Source organism: Grampus griseus, assembly GCF_964374135.1.
Source record: "Grampus griseus genome assembly, chromosome: 12".
NCBI lineage: Eukaryota > Metazoa > Chordata > Mammalia > Artiodactyla > Delphinidae > Grampus > Grampus griseus.
The window spans coordinates 29714515-29735179 of NC_139006.1; the positions used below are offsets into that span (position 1 = coordinate 29714515).

Below are 20665 nucleotides of genomic sequence, written 5' to 3' on the forward strand. Positions count from 1 at the left end.
GCTCAGGAGAAACATATTAGGAAAGTAACAAATTTATTCAAAGAATAAGTCTCTCCTTTTTCCTATCACAGCTTTCAAATGGTAGCCTGTTAAATGAATTACTGTATATTATGCTAAATAATTTTAAAATGAATGTCGATTTAATGGACATTAGAGAAATCTGAGTCTTTAAAGCATTCATTCTACCTTTAGTGTCAGGTTTTTGTGAGGTGTTTTAAACTGGAATGAAAGGGTGGACGATAACATCAGATGACTGCTAACTAATGGAAGGTTAAAACTCAGACTATTAAAAGGTACTTGAACTTGCCTTATCTACCCCTTAAGATTAAATGTATTTCACACTCTCTTAATAGATGCCTATCCTGTACTTTTACATGTCAGTGTGACAGAACAATGCACTGAAGTAACATGCTTAATGACTTTTAATTTACTGATAGAATACAAAGTGAGAAGCTCTAGGAAGCCGAGACATGGGAGAAATGACTGAAACACAGGCTTTATTACTATACCATTAAACAGACAAAAATCCAGGTTAAGACTTCATTGGTAAAAATTACTGCTAAAACTGGTTGGATGCCAACTAATATTTTCTTTCCATCTTACTACAAAATAGAATGAAAAATCTGTCTTAATAAAGTCAATTTGATTTCATAAATTATGAGATTTCAGAGAGTAAATAAGCTTCAAAATGTACCAAACAGGGCTTCCCTGGTGGCGCAGTGGTTAACAGTCCGCTTGCCGATGAGGGGGACACGGGTTCGTGCCCCGGTGCGGGAGGATCCCACGTGCCGCGGAGCGGCTGGGTCCATGAGCCATGGCCGCTGAGTCTGCGCGTCCGGAGCCTCTGCTCCGGCGGGAGAGGCCACAGCAGTGAGAGGCCCGCGTACCGCAAAAAAAAAAAAAAAAAAAAAATGTACCAAACAATCTGTATTCTTCAAAACTCACGCAAGCATTCTTTCCAGGAGATTGGAAAATAATGAAAACGAGCTCCTCAAACAAACTTTTTAGCCAGTATTACACATTTAACTTCTCAATTTCCAGGAGAAAAATAATACACAGGCAAAGTTAACATATGGCATTTTGGATCTCAGAAACCTCACTGCAAATCTAAAGAGAAAAAATTTGTGGAAATTTGTTTTGTTTCTATGTTCTCAAGTCAAAAAAGGAAAGGAAACAATGAATTTCTATGTGTAAATAATTATGAATAACAAACGTGTAGCTCATCAAGAAATTCATTATTTTCTATTCACTTTATGTGTACTTCAGAATCACACTATTAAATAAGTTTGGTCATAAACACATTTGGAAATACATTTTAATTTTTTTGACAGCTAGCAAACTATGGTTGGGAAGAATGCTTCTAAATATAAAAAAAAAATTTTAAGGTGCTTTGAAGTCACATACTGGAAATACAAGAGAAAAAAAACACACCAAAACGTAACTATGAAGAATCAAGGATCACAGAAAAACATAAAAAATTACTCCATTTAAATTAAGTAGAATCTTTTCTTCAGGACACTTAAAAGGAAATCTTTACTTTAGTTGTTTTATTTATGAGAACATAAATGAATCTTCTATAACTAGAAAGGCTTTGCTAAAGAGGCTAGAGTCAACATAAAAGGAATGCTTTAAATTTTTAAGAGTTTTTTTTTTTAAATCATAAAAGACTTTGAAAAAAATCTACCAGAGTAGAAGGAAAAAGCACCCAAGTCCCTCCCACTTAGGTAAATTCCTATGCGTTTCTAACAAAATAATGATGGCGCACTCTCCTGATTTAAAAAGTATTTCCCTATTGTATCAATAAAAATCTGTCAACATAACGGCTCCATAATGGAACATATTATGTACCAAAGTTCAGAAGCAGGCCTTAAATACTTCATCTCTTTCACAGCTTGTCCATGTTCTCATTCTGTACCACCGCCTTCAGAAACGTCATTATTATATTCCATGTCACTATTACTTCAAAGTCTTCCGTATTAACTAGAAAGAGGGTTGTGCTGAGATGTGGGATTCCTGTGTGGACTGGCTGTTTACGTAATTCACTAACCTTCCTATGATTAACCTCGAGCACTGCTCAGTCGGCTGAACGTGGGATCCCAAGCAAACACAGCGTTCACAGAAGAAAGGTGGATCCAGTGTCTCCACTTATTTGCTGCCACAGCCTCCCCCAAAGTTCCTAAGTGGGTTTTATGTAACATTAACAGGCACTGTGCTAAGTGTTTTATATGCATTATCTTGGAGCTCATAAAGCCTTTATCAAGGTATTATTCACCTTCATTTTCATATAAGGTGATGAATTTGTACATCATTCAATTAGTAAGTGGCTGAGATTTGACCCCAGTTTTGGATAGCTATTGCTGCTTTTTAAACAATGAGATGAGAAATATGAAGCTTATTTCTTATTAATTTAGCATCTCAATAATTATAGTTATTACTTTCTTAGAGAGAATGAGCCCATAATTAAACTTAGCTAACCCTTCAGGTTGTTTAATCAAAGGCACTATTATATCTTTCACTCTCAGTACCTGAATACAATTACAAGTGCTATTGCCAAAGTTTAATCATTGTTTGTAAAGGTAAAATAAGTATCAATGGCAAGAGTTGCAAAACCAGTGTGCTGGGATTTAATACTTAATTCTTTTTTTTGCTTGGGCCAGTTAATGATCGCATCATCTGCCTCCCTGGTCTGGAAGTCCCAGGGAAAAAGTATGGGCGCTGCTCCTGGTACAGATGAAAGGCTGGAAGGGATGGGTCAGTGATCCAGCCCAACTGGGCTCCGACGTCAGATCTTCTGCCACAGGGCTGCTCCTGCCACCACTGCTTCCGCGTGTCAGAGCCAGAGTGACGTGGATCGTGAAGTACCACGCTAGATGTTCTTAAAGTGTAATCACACCGTTCAATACATTTATGGTGGAAAAAATTATAATATTATACTAAATAGAAAACAGAAGTTTATACATTTGAGCTATCCTACGTTGACCAGAGTGAGTATTTAGAGATAATTTGGCAATTAGCTTTAAAAACTTATATGAAGGGACTTCCCTGGTGGCACAGTGGTTGGGAATCCGCCTGCCAATGCAGGGGACACGGGTTCGAACCCTGCTCCAGGAAGATCCCACATGTCGCGGAGCAACTAAGCCCGTGCGCCACAACTACTGAGCCTGTGCTCTAGAGACTGCGAGCCACAACTACTGAGCCCAAGTGGCACAACTACTGAAGCCTGTGCGCCTAGAGCCCACGCTCCACAACAAGAAAAGCCACTGCGATGAGAAGCCCGTGCACCGCAACAAAGAGTAGTCCCCGCTTGCTGCAACTAGAGAAAGCCCACGCGCAGCAAAGACCCAACACAGCCAAAAATAAATTTAAAAAAAAGTATTTTACATTTGTATTATTGAAAATCTTGAATATGACAAAGAATTTCAATTTTTTTATGCCAGAAGACAGATTTTATATAATTATTAAATCAACTTTAATGGAAAATCTTGTTCTCTATACATCTAAGGTTCTGGTGAGATCTTAATCCATGCAAAATAAATGGGGGGGTAATTATTCATCTAAGACTAAGCCTAGATTTTAAGAGTTAAAATTTATTTTATAAACTTCCAAATTTCCAGGTCAGAGATGGAAACTAATAACTTGAGGGAAATTTTTATTTATATTCTGATGTAAAGTTGCTGATAAATATCTCCATTCTTTAACTGTTGCCAAAATCTGAGAGATTTGTTAGCAATGTTGTTAAAACAGGGAAATATCACCACTGAAAACAACATTATAGTCTAGCAGACAGCAAATGACTTCGATTTACAGAATCTGGATTCAAGTCCTGGCCCGTAAACTGCAGCATGTAACACCAAATCTCAGCTTTTCAGATGCTTTGTGATCCAGCAATCCTACTCCTAGGTATTTAATCAAGAGAAATGAAAACATACATCCACACAAAGACCTATACATGGAAGTAAATAACTTCATTCATAATCACCAAAAACTGGAAACAAGCCACATCCATCAGCTAGTGAATGGATGAAGAAATGGGGTACATCTACACAACAGACTACTACTCAGCAAGACCAAGGAAAGGAGACCCTGAGACACGCAGCCACATGGGTCAATCTCAAAAGCATTATAACTGAAAGAAGTCAGCCAGGCACAAAAGGTTACACAACGTACGATTCTAAGACATTCTGGACAAGGTGAAATCATAGGGACAAAAATCAATCAGTGGTGGAGAAGTACTGAGGCTGGGGAGGAAGCTAGTCTTGACTCCCTAGGTGCACGAAGGGACGTTTAAGGGTGATGAAAATATTCCCTATCTTGATTGTGGTAGTGGTTACATGAGCATACATTTATCAAAAATCATAGAAATATACACCTAAAAAGAGTGAAATATACTGTATGTGAATTATACCTCAATAAATCTGACCCCAAAAATGCTTTGGGAGATTAGGGAATACCTCATCTCATCTCTGAAGGACCAGTATGGTACACTGTGGTCCATAAATTTATTATTTTAACAAATCTGAACTGAAAAACATAAAGCATTATATAAATGTTAACTGTTATTAAAGAAAGCAGTGCAGAAGATAGTTCAGAAAATATATTTCTCTATTTTACTTTCAAGCTAAAACTAAACTTCTCTAAACTAACATACTTTTTTTAAAAACAAAGAAACATAAAACAATGCTGGTGAAAAATGCAAAATGTGAAAGCTGTATATATAATATACAACCTTTTTTCTATGTTTAGGTGTTAAAAATCACCTAAACATAGAATAAAAACCTAAAAAGGACTATATCAAATATTAAGAGTAGTCTGTGTTTAGAAAACAGGACTATAAATGATTTAGTTTCCTTTTTCTACTTCTATGTATTTTGTGGATTCCTTTGAGAACAAAATATTTTTATAATGGCAAGTAAACATTTTAAATTTAAGTAGTAGGACTTCTGAAGATCCAGTTTAATTTCATACAATAAAAAAAAACACACTCAAAAACACAAATTAATTTTCTTAAATATTAAATCAAACAAACTATAAGTGTTTATAATATCTTGACCTAAAACCCCCAGGAATGTAAGAACAAAGGTAATTATGAAAATGAACACCGTATAAGCATCGGTAACCAACAAGACTGTACCTGTGCTGATACTATTTTCACAACCCTTACATAGGTCAAATGGGTATTTAAAAACCAATATATAAACAACACACCCTCGAACAATCAGCCTTTATTCAAAACAATAAACATAATTATAATTACGTTACAACAAATCTGTTTTGACAAATTAATACTCTTTAAGGAAGCCATCAGACAGACTTTCAAACTCGGAACAGAAGTATCTAAACCAAATCTTATCACCATGTTCTTTATAAATTCAAACGTTTGCCTTGAAAATAATATAAACAAGTGAAATAATACAGAAAACAGAATTTATCCTTTTGGCTAAATAAATCAGCATACAAGTTCATGTACATACATGATCTACTGAAATATATCAAACGACACCCATTTCTTACATAAACCTTGTAACAAAATTTTAATCCTACTTACTACAAAAGTACCCCAAAGCATTTCTTTAAAATCATCCAGGTGAGGTGAAATAGGGGCAAGTAGAGATGAGACTGGACCAGCCATATGCTGACCACTGGTGAAGCTAAGTGATGGGTAAATAGGGACTTTACTATTCTCCCTATTAAAATTATATTTGAAAACTTCCAAGTGTCCCAATGAAATCCTCATCTTTGGTCTTCTTTTTTTTGGGGGGAAGGGCATGGCACATGACTTGTGGGATCTTAGTTCCCCAACCAGGGATCGAACCAGTGCCCCCTGCAGTGGAAGCACAGAGTCTTCACCACTGGACTGCTAGGGAAGTCCCCCTCATCTCTGGTTTTTTAAAATAAATTTATTTATTTATTTGTTTTTATTTTTGGCTGTGTTGGGTCCTCGTTGCTGTGCGCGGGCTTTCTCTAGTTGTGGTGAGCGGGGACTACTCTTCCTTGTGTTGCACGGGCTTCTCATTGTGGTGACTTCTCTTGTTGAGGAGCATGGGCTCCAGGCGCCCGGGCTTCAGTAGTCGTGGCTCGCAGGGTCTAGAGCACAGGCTCAGTAGTTGCGGTGCACAGGCTTAGTTGCTCTGTGGCATGTGGGATCTTCCCGTACTAGGGCTCAAACCCGTGTCCCCTGCACTGGCAGGCGGATTTTTAACCACTGCACCACCAGGGAAGCCCTCTTCTTTGTTTTCTTTCTTTTTTTTTTTTTTTGGTTAACTTTATTTATTTATTTATTTTTGGCTGCGCTGGGTCTTTGTTGCTGCGCGGGCTTTCTCTAGTTGCTGTGTGCGGGCTTCTCAATGCGGTGCCTTCTCTTGTTGCAGAGCACAGGCTCTAGGCATGTAGGCTCAGTAGTTGTGGCATGCAGGCTCAGTAGTTGTGGCTCGTGGGCTCTAGAGCGCAGGGTCAGTAGTTGTGGCCTACTGGCTTAGTTGCTCTGCGGCATGTGGGATCTTCCCAGACCAGGGCTTGAGCCCATGTCCCCTGCCTTGGCAGGTGGATTCTTAACCACTGTACCACCAGGGACGTCCCCTTCATCTTTGTTTTAATGTAATAATTCAACAGGTGAAACAGCCAGTGAAAATAAATTTTAGTCTCCACTTATAAACTTTATCAGCTATTCTAACTGCTAACATTTGAAGGGAAACAAAACTTACTCTTCCCTTAAATTACATCAGGTCTAACTCATTACTTTTTTTTATTTTAAGGTTTATTTATTTATTTACTTATTTCGGCTGCACCAGGTCTTAGCTGCAGCACGCAGGATCTTTGTTGCAGCATGTGGGCTCTTAGTTGCAGCATGCAGCCTTCTTAGTTGCAGCATGAATGCCGAATACAGTTCCCTGACTAAGGATCAAACCCCAGCCCCCTGCATTGGGAGCGTGGAGTCTTACCCACTGGACCACCAGGGATGTCCCTAACTCATTACTTTGGGATATTAATTTCAGAGATTTTCATGAGGTATTAACTGAAGCAAAACAGGACAAAAATAAGTTAGAGTCACAACTTTTAAGAGCAGGGAAGCAGAAAAAAGAGAGGATACACTATAGGAAAATAAGGTAGTGTTTATAAAAGGGAAGAGGGAACATTGTATACTATATGCCAAAATATTACTAGTAGAGTAACAAATCAAGATAACTGTATGGGCTTCCCTGGTGGCCCAGTGGTTGAGAGTCCGCCTGCCAATGCAGGGGACACGGGTTCGTGCCCCGGTCTGGGAAGATCCCTCATGCTGCGGAGCAGCTGGGCCCGTGAGCCATGGCCGCTGAGCCTGCGCGTCCGGAAGCCTGTGCTCTGCAATGGGAGAGGCCCGCGTACCGCAAAAAAAAAAAAAAAAAAGATAACTGTAGCAAAAAAACTAAAATGGAATTTAATTAGCACTCATTAAGCAAAAAGGAAGAGAAAGTTAATTTTTTAGTTTGCTGTGATTAAGAAATTCCTGATGTTACCTGAACTATTTATATTTTTAACTTAAAACAAAATACATTAAAAAAAACTAGAATTATTAATGAGAAACTACTTTGAAATCCCAACTTATTTCAGATAATCTAAGATTTCTTTAGTAGTTAAATCAATTTTTAGAATAGAAAAAAAGCAGACTGTTGATTTAGTATATAAAAGCGCTAAATAAATATTCAGAAAACCAGTAAAGTGCTAAAAGAATGCATCAGTGATCTCTGAATCTAAGTTTGAATATCTTCATGAAATATAAAGTTTACATCATCCTAAATATGACCATAAATATTAGCTAAAAGTACTCACAAATCAGTAAGGAGTTTTTCAGTTTTTGTTTTTTAATAATTTTTTAAAATTTATTTATTTTTGGCTGCATTGGGTCTTCGTTGCTGCGCGCAGGCTTTCTCTAGTTGTGGTGAGTGGGGGCTACTCTTCGTTGCAGTGCACGGGCTTCTCATTGTGGTGGCTTCTCTTGCTGCGTGCAGAGCATGGGCCCTAGGTGTGCGGGCTTCAGTAGTTGTGGCACACGGGGCTCAGTAGTTGTGGCTCGTGGGCTCTAGAGTACAGGCTCAGTAGTTGTGGCGCACAGGCTTAGCTGCTCCGCAGAATGTGGGATCTTCCTGGACCAGGGCTTGAACCCATGTCCCCTGCATTGGCAGGTGGATTCTTAACCACTGTGCCACCAGGGAAGCCCTGGTTTTTCAGTTCTTAATACAAAATGGGTCTTGAGATTTCTGGTGTAGAAGCATAATATTGATTCAAATTTTAAATGCTCTTTTCACAAAAGCAGAAGAAAAAACAAGTAAAGATCTTATTAAAAGCAAAATCCTGTTTTACCATTTTTCCCCTGAAAGAAGACAGCTCAACCACTCATTATATGAGCAAAGGAACACACCAAGATGACAATATTACTTTCCTGATGTTAAAATTACATTTCCTTCCTGTCAGAAGCACAAAATAAATATTTACATAGGGACCACCCTTCTGCGTAGCAACTTGTAGGAGAGGCAGGAATGACTGTGCTGGTAAAAAACATTTACACAAGCCTGAGCTTCCAGGGAAAATGTTTTATATTTAGTTACTTCATGAGTTGCGGAGGGCTCAACATAAACAAATGTTCTAACTTATCCTCACAGTACAGCATTTCAACACTACAGATGTTGTTCAAACCAAATAACTAAAAGAAAAGCTAAACTCCCTCTTAGGAGAGAAGTTTCTTTACACTTCTATAGCATGGACTTTCTTAAAGTTCTTATCTCCCACCTTCATTTCTGTGCATGTTTTTCTCTAAGTTTAAGGAGAAAAGCTATCATTGCCATCTAAAATGTCAACGTGCCTTGTACTTTGTTGAATGTGAAAGTGGAATTTTAATAACTTAGTAGTGTGATGGCAAACAAAGCCCCAGCAATTCTTCACCTTTCCAGGGCAATCAACCACTTTGAGAACCTCCTGAAAGCTATGGACTTTTCTCCTAGAAAACAGTACATTTGCAAATTTGAATATAATTCTGGGGATCCCCTTTAAGAGAAGCACTAAAGAGGCCTAAGGACACCAGCTGACAGTTCTTGGCACATGAAACGCCAATAGCCAATCTATTCCTCAACTGAAGAGAACAGGAATAAAAGAGGGCACTAAAGTTCAAGTTTCTATCAGACCACAGAGGCAACCCCCAACACTAGGGCACAAAGACAAGAACCAAGCATCTACCAACCAACCACCACCCAGACCACAGCAAGAACACCAGCCATTCAAAACAAACAAACCAAAAACTTCTCTGCAGGAAATGATCAGCCTCAGAGCAGAAAACACACTCCAGCATCGAGGGCTTCCCTGCCCCTCAGGCGATACCCTCCAGTCTGTGTATGTCAGCCCTTCCCACAAACACAGTCTCCCAATCAGGCTTTTTTTTTTTTTTTTTTTTTTGCGGTACGCGGGCCTCTCACTGTTGTGGCCTCTCCCATTGCGGAGCACAGGCTCTGGACACGCAAGCTCAGCGGCCATGGCTCACGGGCCCAGCCGCTCCGCGGCATGTGGGATCTTCCCGGACCAGGGCACGAACCCATGTCCCCTGCATCGGCAGGCGGACTCTCAACCACTGCGCCACCAGGGAAGCCCCCAATCAAGCTTTTATGCTTCATTCCTAACTATAATGGACAACTAAGGAACACTATACATTTGAGGAAAGCCTCCTGCATGAAAGAGATATAAATTGAAAGAAAAAAATAATCTTGGAAGAAAGAGAAATCCACGTAACAGAATGGGGAGGTGAGGGGTGGAGACACCTCCATCTCCATCAATAAAACTTCCAGTAAGTATTCTCAGGATATCTGAGAAAACAGTGCATTCAAATACAAGTAAAAGTGTTAAAAGAAAAATTAACAAGCAGAAAATAAGAAGTAAAATTTTAAAGTTATTGCTAAAATTTAAAAATTCAATAGAAAGGGTTCAAAGGTAAAGTCAAGGAACTCTCCCAAAAAGCAGAATAAGGTGAAAACAGATTTAAGATTTACGACACTACATACAAGCAACGAACAACCTGAAAATGAAATTAAGAAAACAGTTCCATTTACAACAACATCAAAAAGAATAAAATACCTATGAATAAACCTAACAAAAGAAGTATAAGACCTGTACGCTGAAAACTACAAAATACTGTTGAAAGAAATGAAAGAAAAATTTAAACAAAAGGAAGGACACTCCTTGCTCATGAATCAGAAGACTTAATACTGTTAACATGGCAATAATTCCCAAATTGATCTACAGAGTCAACGTAAACCCAATCAAAATCATAGCTGGCAATACCAAAGGCACAATCCATGAAAGGAAAAAATGGGTAATTTGGACTTTTAAAATTTAAAACTTCTGCTCTGCAAAAGACACTGTCAAGAGATTAAGAAGACAAGCCAGGGGACTTGCTGGGAGGTCCAGTGGTTAAGACTTCCCCTTCCAGTGCAGGGGGTGTGAAGTTTGATCCCTGGTTGGGGAGCTAAGATCCCACGTGCCTTGCAGCCAAAAAACCATTAACATAAAAATACAGAAGCAATACTGTAACAAATTCAATAAAGACTTTAAAAATGGTCCACATCAAAAAAAAATCTTAAGAAAAAGAAAACAAGAAGACAAGCCACAGACAGGGAGAAAATATTTGCAAGAGACACATCCGATAAAGGACTGTTAATCCAAAAGATACAAAGAACTCTTAAAACTCAACAGGAAGAAAATGAACAACTCAATTTAAAAATGGGCAAAAGACATAAAGACACCTCACCAAAGAGGATATACAGACAGCAAATAAAGCATATGAAAAAAAGCTCAACATGTCATTAGGAAATTGCAAATTAAAACAACGAGATACCAATATACACCAATTAGAACAGCTAATATTCAAAACACTGACAGCAGCAAATGCTGGTGCGGATGTGGAGCAACAGGAACTCTCACTCACTGCTGGTGGGAATGCAAAACCGTATAGCCACTTTAGAAGACAGTCTGGCAGTTTCTTACAAAAGTAAACATACTCTCAGCATATGATCCAGCTATTGTGCTCCTTGGTATTTACTCAAATGAGTTGAAATTTTATGTCCACACAAAAACCTGCACATGGACGTTTGTAGCAGCTTTATTCTTAATTGCAAAACTTGAAAGTAATCAAGATGTCCCTCAATGAGTGAATAGAAAACAAACTGTGATACACCCATAAAATGGAATATAAATAAATAAGCTATCAAGCCACAGAAAAACATACAGGAACCATAAATGCATACTGCTAAATGAAAGAAGCCAGCCTGGAAGGGCTACATACTGTATAACTCCAACTGTATAACATATTGAAACAGCAGAATTATATAGACAGTAAAATGCGGTGGGGGATGCAGAGGCCATGTGGAAGCACAGGGGATTTTTAGGGCAACAAAACAATTCTGTGTCACACTGTAATGGCAGATATATGACATTATACATTTGTCAAATCCATAGAACTGTCGAACACAAAGCATGAACCCTAATGTAATGTAATGTGGACTTTAGTTAATACTAGTATGTCAATATTGGTCCACCAATTGTAACAAATGTACAAACTAATGCAAGACGTTAATAGTAGGGGAAACAGTGGGTATGTGTAAGGGAAAGGAGTATATGGGATCCTTCTGTACTTTCTGCTCAATTTTGCTGTAAACCAAAAACTATTCCAATTAATAAAGTCAAATATATTTATATATAAAAATCCTAGCTGGCTTTATTACAGAAATCAACAAGGTGACCCTAAAATTTATATGGTAATGCAAGGGCCCAAAGTATTAAAAACAAATCTTGAAAAACAACAAAATTAGAAAATTCATACTTTGTGATTGTAAAACATACCACAAAGCTACAGTAATCAAGACAGTGTGGTACTGGCAAAAAGATAGATATATAAATCAATGGAATACAACTGAGAGTCCAAAAATAAACTCTTACATTTATGGTCAAATAATTCTCAACAAGAGTGTCAAGATAATTCAACAGAGGAAAAAATAATATTTTCAACAAATGATGCTGAGACAACTAGATATCCATACACAAAAGAATAAATTTGGACCCCTACCTAACACCATATACAAAAATCAACTCAAAATAAATTGCAGACCTAAATATAAGAGCTAAAACTACAAAATTCTTAGAAGAAAATAGACAAGTATATTTATAACCCTGAGTTAGGCAATGGTTTCTTAGCTACAACACCAAATGCAAAAGCAACAATAAATAAATAAAAAAGACTGCATCAAAATTTAAAACTTTTGTGTTGCAAATAATACCATCAAGAAAGTGAAAAGACAACCCACAAAATGGGAGAAATTATTTGCAAGTCATATATCTGATAATGGACTTGTACCCAGAATACATAAATAACTCTTATAACCTAACAATAAAAGGACAATAAGCCAATTAAAAAATGGGCATTGGTTCTGAATAGACACTTCTCCAAGGAAGATATATGAATGCCAATAAGCACATGAAAAGATGCTCAATATCATTAGTCGTTAGAGAACTGCAAATCAAAACCACTTCACACCCACTAAGATGCCTATAACAAGTGCTGGTGAGGATGTAGAAAGATTGGAACCTGCATACACAGTGATGGAAATGTATACAGCCACTTTGGAAAATACTTTAGTGGTTCCTCAAAATGTTAAACATAGAAAAGATGACCCAGCAACTCTACTCCTAGGTATATACCCAAAAGAAATGAAAACAGATACCCACATAAAAACTTATACACAAATATCCACAGCTCCATTACTTGCATAGCCAAAAGGTGGAAACAATCTAAACATTCATCAACTGATGAATGGATAAATTAAATGTGGCATAGCCATACAGTACAATATTATTTGACCATAAAACAACAAAGTACTGATACATACTGTAATATAGATGAATTGTGAAAGCATTATGCTCAATAAAAGAAGACAGGCATAAAAGACAACATACTGTATGATTCCATTCATATTAAATGTCCAGAATAGGCATATAGAGATACTCTGATTAAAAAAATATATATTTAACACATAATAATAGTTGGTTGCTTTCTCTAGAAATATGTAGAATTAGAAGGAAACTCTGAGATCACCCAGCCGGTCAAGTCACAGTGAAGATGTGGCAGATTGTATTTTCCAAACATGGCCACGTCATTCACCCCATCCACTAAGCTCTCCTTAGTGTTACACTCATGCTCCTCCATCAGAGGCGGGGCCTGTGTACCCTCCTCTTAAATCCAGGTGGGCCTACCACCATGATGGAAGTAACAACATAACCTCAATGGTGTGGCCATAAAAGGCAATACAGCTTCCCCTGCTGTGTTTCGTGAGACACATGGTCTTGGAAGCCCTGAGCCAACAACATATAAGGAATCTGGCTAGTCTTAAGCCAGCATGCTGGAGAAGTCATACAAAGAGACTACTGACAGGGAGAGAGGAAAGGAGGGGAGAGAGAAAGGGGGCCAGGGGGGTGAGAGAGAGAGAGAACGAAGAATCTTCCTAGCCCAGCTTTGTGATATCCAATACAGCAGTCACTAGCCACATGCAGCTGTTTAAATTTAAATTCATTAAAATGATTAAATTTAAAAATCTGCTTTTCAGCCACACTAGTCATATTTCAAGTGCTTAACAACCACGTGACTAGTTTCTACTGTACCTGACAGGGCTGATGTAGACCATTTCTATCATCATAGAAAGTTCTAGTGGACAGCACTGCCTCAGGTAATTTCAGCTGCCAGCCTTCAGGCCGCCCCAGCTAATAATGCTGTGTGGTGCAGATGAACTATCCTACCAAGCAGCACACAGGATGCAAATTCATGCTCAAAATAAACGTTGTTGTTGTTTCCAGCCACTGACCTTTGGGGTGGTTTGTCACACAGCCACAGTGAGGGAATGCAAGGAGAGTAAAGGGCAGGATGTGAAATAATCAGCGGAGTCCATAAAACCAGGTAAATGGTAGAACCAATCACATTTCACTGCAATGTCCAGTGAGTGCTTAGCACAATGTCATAAGTGCTTAGGAATAAAGGAACAAGAAAACCCTCAATACTCAAGACCTCTATCATTTTAACCCCAAGCACCCTGCCACTATGCACCAGAAGCACTGTCTCTACTACTCCAGAAAAAGATTTGATGATTCCTAGTTCTGAGGGAACAGGAATCAGAAATGTTTGCATCAGTGAATTAGTGGTTTAAAAAGAAAAGAAAAAAGAGTCCTACCTTCTTTCCAATGAGTTTACTAAAATCACCATTTAACAAGCAGGTGGAGCTTCACCTGATTTTCCAGTTTTTACACTTAATATTTACTCTACTTTTTGAAGCATTTTGTAAGTATTACAGAATTTTAAACTGAAAAGCAAAACAAACAACAACTTTTGAGAGTTTTTATCGATAGTAACCAAACGCTTTCTTCTTTAAATACTGCCTTATCAAGCAAGGTCTTTCAAATAAAATCCAATTTTTAATTATTTGAATAATGGAAATTACAGACTTGGAGAGTCAAAAAATAATTTGAGATTTAAGTAAATTTCTACCTAAACATGAATATAGCAATTGTTATGAGACTTTATTTCCAATAATGAATAATGAAGATACATTGAAACAACGTGGGAAATGGCACAGATTCACCTCTGACCACAGCACAAAGCTGGACTTCATGAGAAAACTACCAAATTTTCAGCCAGCACAAGCCTAAGCAGACGTGCCATATCAAAACTTCCATGTAGGGACTTCCCTGGTGGCGCAGTGGTTAGGAATCCGCCTGCCAGTGCAGGGGACATGGGTTTGAGCCCTGGTCCGGGAAGACCCCACATGCCGCGGAGCAACTAAGCCCGTGCGCCACAACTACTGAGCCCGCGCGCCTAGAGCCCGAGCTCCGCAACAAGAGAGGCCACCACGAGAAGCCTGCGCACCGCAACGAAGAGTAGCCCCCGTCTGCCACAACTAGAGAAAGACTGCACGCAGCAATGAAGACCCAATACAGCCAAAAAAAATAAAAATAAAATTAAAAAAAACTTCCATGTATAAAACTACGTGGTATTAAAGAATTATTGTTAATTTTTAAAGTGCTAATAGCTATGTTTTCAAGAGTTCTTATCTTTCAGAGATAGACAATACATTTATGATAAAATAATATCAGGGGTCTGACTGACAATAAACAGAGCTATAGGGTGAACAGTGCAGGGGAACAGAGATGAAGCAAGGGTAGCCCCGAGTGAATGATGGCTGTAACTGCTGATTATTACTGCTGTTCATTATACTCTTCCCTCTTCTATTTATGCTTAAAAACATCCATAGTGAAAACCCTAACCCTAACCAACCAACCTCTCTAGTTAAATGTTTTGGTTAAAACGCAAAGTGAGGGTACAGAGTATGAGATGGTGACCACCACACTCACATAAAGGCCAGGCTTCCCAAAATTTTAACTATTAATGAGGACCAAAATGTCACAAATCAGAACATAATGCCCCTCATCTATAAAAATCATTACCACTTCTAGTACCTACGAATGCTCTCATGTCAGGATCACAGCTAAGAGGTAGCTGAGTCGTACTTTATACAGAATTCTAATATGTGTGGTTACTGAATTTCTTAGCCAACAGCTAGAAGAGAGGCTAATAAATACAGACCCAAGACTGCTGACGGTCTAACAGGATGGGAAAAGAGAAAACAGCTGTGTAAGACACGAAGTTCACCACTAATTAATGCAACTTTAAGAACAGTAATAACCAGTATGTGTATGGAAAGGCCACAGGCTTCGGGTTCAAACACAGGCCACCTTCCACAGCCACTTAATAGCTCTGTAAACTAAGCCATTACTTAACCTCACTTTTCTCTTCAGAAAGGCTTGCCTTGATGGCTGAGAGAGAGATCACTGTCAATCATCTTGGAAGCACATTCTCCAACATCTGCAACCTTGAGAAACCCTGACCCTGAATACCCCAGCTCAGCTGCTCCTAGGTTCCCAACCCTCAGCAACTGCATAAATAATAAATGTTTACTGCATTAAGTTGCTGTTTGGGGTAACTTGTTACTTAGAACAGACAATTAGTGTATTATATTTAGGGAACAGTTTGTCTATGATTTGACTAGCTAAATTTTTTTTCTAAATATAGTGAGTCTTTTTGCTATGTAAACTAGATTATACAAGGGAACCCTTTAATTCATCTGAATAGGCTACTCATCACCTTGTAACAGCATGTTTACAAAGCTGGATTATCATTTTCCGTACTGAACTCCTTGAGTCTGACATTGCTTGTATGCAAGAGAAGTATGGGGGCAAAACCCCAGACCAGTGTCATGGTTCATTACCTCAGACCTTACACTCTCTATCTGTATATATGTGCTCTGTGTCTGCTCTACAGTATATTTTAATAGTAAAAAAGTACTCTTAGTCCTACCTGAATGAGGCATTTGCTCACATCACTAGCACAGAGTGCTTTGTTACAACTCAGTGACATGGGGACCCATGTCAGGAACAGCAGGATGGCTACAGTAAGCATAACAACAGAGCGTGACTTCATGTTTCTTCAAAGACAATCACCAACTCCCAGGAAGCTAAACAAACAAACAAAAAGAAAAAAAAAACAACAAAAACTTTAATTCAAAGGCAAATGCTAGGGTAAAAACAAATACAAAAATGAAAATCAAATAAATAAACCAAGACTCATTGTGTTAAAAGACTTTTGAGTGACTGTTTAAAGATTATTCTCAATGAAAGATTACTTAAACACTCAAAAAAAAGCTACAATATACAGTAATATCTTGTTAGCCATCTTCAGAGATATAGAATTCTGAAATTCCTCAGAGTACCCAGAAATGGTGACTGTGAAAATTAGTGAATATGTGTGTGTGTGTGTGTGTGTGTATACATACCATCAGTAACCTGAAAGTATCAATATATGAAGCAAATAAGTAGTTTCAATGCTGCACTGCTTTGCAAAACAAAAAAACCTATTAATATTGTATTATAATTTAAAAAACATTTATCAATATTTTAATTCTTAGAATTAAGACAAATTTTAAAAATGCAAATTATTCTAGTGTCTACTTGTTACTGTCTCATTTTGTCTCTTAACATAATTAGCCAAAATGAAGCAGCTCAGCGGAAGGAGTGGACAGTTGCTCCTTAAATAATTTAGCGAATAACAAAGGGAATAGTAAATTATTAACTGCATTAAGAACTCTAACTTACCAAAATGTGAAGATATTCTTTTAATTCTCTACCTTAGGTACCAGTGATTCTTCAAAGATATTGAAGAAAATATTACAGTCCAAAAAGAAAAAGGAAAGAAAGACCAGCACAAATTCTGACAGTGGCTGAACAACCAACAGTCATTAAACTTTTAAAAATGAGAAGATAAAACTTCTTGGGGTTTAAAACACACCCCCCAAACAGAATCAATTAAATAAACGACTAGTGATGTAAGACGGATAAAAGGTGCGTTTATGGGCCTTTATGATCGCTGTAAACCTGTATTCTAAGTGTTAGCAAGAACAATAAAGCAAAGGCAAGAAGAAGGTGAAGAGTACCGGGCTCTGTGCCCGTGTGGCTCGGTTCTGTAGGAGAAAGCCCCAGGGGCCGAGGCCGGGGGTACCCTCCTGGGACCGTCAGGACCCACCGCCCGCTTTACTGAACCTCACGCCCAAGTCCGGTGACTCCGGAGCCACCGGCACGTATTCGTGGAGGCCAAAGAAGGCATCGGAAAACGGATTCTTCCAGAGCTAGTTTTCTCCCCACAGCAACTGAAAATGGGATATTTTCCCCCACCTCATGGCCGTCTGCGTCCCGCTCCCCGAACCTCCCCAGAACACGCGTCCAGGTGAACGAGGCACGCAGAGGCAGGTAACCGAGCTCCTCCTAGGGGAGCGACTCCCTCCGGGGCCTTAGGAACAAAGCGCAGCAGCCGAGCGGGAGGCGCTGACAGCGGCCCCGGCCGCCGGCGGAGGAGCCACGCCCCACGCCCGCCCCGCCTCGTAGCCGCGGAGGCCGCCCAGGCCGCGCGGGCCCGGTCCTCCCGCTCCTCCCGCCCGGCCGCGGCCTCCAGTCCCAGAGCGGCACCAGCCACCCCCGCCCGCTCACCGTGCGCCGCGGCGCCGCGAAGCAGCCTGGCTCTCGTTCCCCGCGGGTCGGCCGAGCGGGCGCGCCACTCTATGGAGGGAGGCAGGCCGCGCCTCCACTCAGTCCTCCGCGCAGCGCCCGCGAGCCTCGGCCGTAACACAGGGAGAGACCAGCCCGTCGCCGTCTCGCCCCCGCCCCCCACTTCCCTCCGCCCCCCTCGGCTCCCGCCGCCGCCGCCAGCTCCCGCCAGGAGGCGTCTCTCACTCCCCCCGGCGCTCCTGTCCGCTCGCGACCCGGCCCCGCCCAGGCCACGCTCCCCGCGGGCCCAGCGCGCCCAGGGTCCCACCCCCTACCCGGCCCCGCCCCGACCGCGACCGCGGCCGCGCCCACCCGACCCACGCGCGCTGTCCCCCTTCCTCTTCACCGTCCCCGTCTTCGGCGCCTTGCCGCCCGGCCCCTTCTCCGGGCTCACCCTGCCCTGGTCCCAGAGCTGGGACGTGATGTGCAGGAGCTCCTCGTCTTCTCACAGCCACCCTAGGAGCTGGTTTCGGCCCCGTTATGGGGATGCCGGACTGACTGATGCACCCCGCTGGTACCCAGTGCAGCTCATACCTGAATCCCGTCACTGACGTCGGAGACAGGATTTATTAAAAACGCAGGCTTCCGGGGTCTGCCTCAGACCTACTGAATAAGGGTCTCCAAGAGTAGAGCCTTCGTCCCGCAGTGCACTTATATGCCGAACCCTTCGTGGGCGCCCGGCTTTGTGCTCAGCGCTAGAAGAGGGCAGGGGCGCCGTGGGTGCTGGTCCAGAAGGTCGCAGACCAGGGGAGAGGACAGATGGACACCTGGACAGATGGCAGGAGACGCCTGACCAAGCATGTGTGACCAACAGTTAGCTTGTAGATAAAGGCGACTGAGAATGGCACCCAGTTCTTTCCCACAACCCTGGGAATTTGCTTTTTTAAAAGTCTCCAGAGTTATTAAGTTGGAGCCCATTGTACTTTTCCTTTGGAAATGGTACTAGACCATTTTAGACCTAGTACTAAAGTCTTAAGCTGGTAGGATCTTAAATGCCCACATTCCCCTTGGTTGATGAAGAAAACAGAAAGAATGGAAAGAGTTGATTGGCTGACGGGGTGGACTGCATTATTGCTGTTAGTCCATTTTTGTACAGTAAGTTAAGTATACATTTCAAAAACCATCCCTGAAAATTATCCGAAAGAAATAATTGAGTGTACACAAATTTAACTTTAAGGATCTTATTCTTAGCATTACTTACTGGTTAAATGAACTATGATACACTGCAATGGGCTAAATCAGATATTAAAAACTAATATTGTATATCAGAGGTTCTCAAACTTTGTAGTCTCAGGACCCCTTTACACTGTTGAAAATTATTGAGGGCTCCAAAGAGGTTTTGTTTATGTGTGCTACATCTATCAAAACTTTTGAAGTTAAAACGGAAATTTAAGAAATAATTTATTATCTCATTTAAAAATAATAGACTCTGTTATATGGTAACATGAATACATATTTTATGAAAAATAAGTATATAGGGCTTTCCTGGTGGCGCAGTGGTTGAGAGTCCGCCTGCCGACAGGGGACACGGGTTCGTGCCCCGGTCCGGGAAGATCCCACATGCCGCGGAGCGGCTGGGCCCGTGAGCCATGGCCGCTGAGCCTGCGCGTCCGGAGCCTGTGCTCCGCAACGGGAGAGGCCACAGCAGTGAGAGGCCCGCGTACCGCAGAAAAAAAAAAAAAAAGTATATATTCCAAGACAAAAAAAAAAAAAAAAAAATAGTGAGAAGAGTGGCATTGTCTTACATTTGTGCTATTTAATGTCAAACTTAATAGAAGGCAGCTGGATTTTCATATCTGCTTTTGCATTCAAACTGTTGTAATATATATTATATCCTCTAAAAAAACTACAGTGTGAGAGGAGACTGAAAAGGCAAATAATGCATTAGAATTAAAATAAGAATAGTTTTGAGCTCATGAACTACCTGAAAATGTCCTGGGACCCCCAGGGTCTCCAGATCACACTTGGAGAACTGGTGTTGCAGAGAAATACCATTGGCATGGAAAGATATTCATGATATATCAACTTTTAAAGCAGTGTGTGTATTTTTAGAATGAAGATTATGAGCGATTTGTGTTGATGTTTTTTCTTTGTGCTTGTCTGCATTTTCTCATATCTTTGCCTGTATTACGTTGGTAATAAGATAAAAAAGTTATTTTTAAAGATCCTCTTTGATAAGCTCTAGAAGATCAAATGTCAGTTGAGCCTCCAGGTGGCTATCAAGTTTTTCTGAATGGGTTTGGGAATTTGAGAGCTGCAGGGGTTATTGTAGTGGCTATTTTATTTTACCAGAAGCCTTTATGATCAATGCGATAAGGCCTCTTAGTAGGGTTTGATGAAAGGGTCAAATGTCACTGATTCACGTAAGATTCAATCACCTGATACAGACGCATCAGTGGTTGACCGTCAGCCAACTACAGTGTAGAGGTGACTCGTTTCCTATTGCTGCTAACAAATTACTGTAAATTTACTGCCATAAAACAACAATTAATTTTCTTACCTCCTGAGCTCC

The 20665-nt window shown here is 40.2% G+C and overlaps 1 protein-coding gene across 3 annotated transcripts in view; it reads right to left on the reverse strand.

Moving 5' to 3' along the window:
- Positions 1-18222, reverse strand: part of TWSG1 (twisted gastrulation BMP signaling modulator 1) — a 34600-nt gene extending 16378 nt beyond the window's left edge. Inside the window, exons 1-2 of one of the 3 annotated variants that reach the window (XM_082668320.1) lie at positions 18097-18222; positions 16415-16571 (exon numbers count right to left, since the gene is read on the reverse strand). In XM_082668320.1, coding sequence (XP_082524446.1) covers positions 16415-16537 — 123 coding nt within the window. In that variant the 5' untranslated portion in view covers positions 16538-16571; positions 18097-18222. Of the gene's footprint in view, positions 1-16414; positions 16618-17784; positions 17884-18096 lie in introns of those variants that run through there. The other 2 variants (XM_082668322.1, XM_082668321.1) reach the window with 2 other exon arrangements.
- Positions 18223-20665: the final 2443 nt, after the last annotated feature.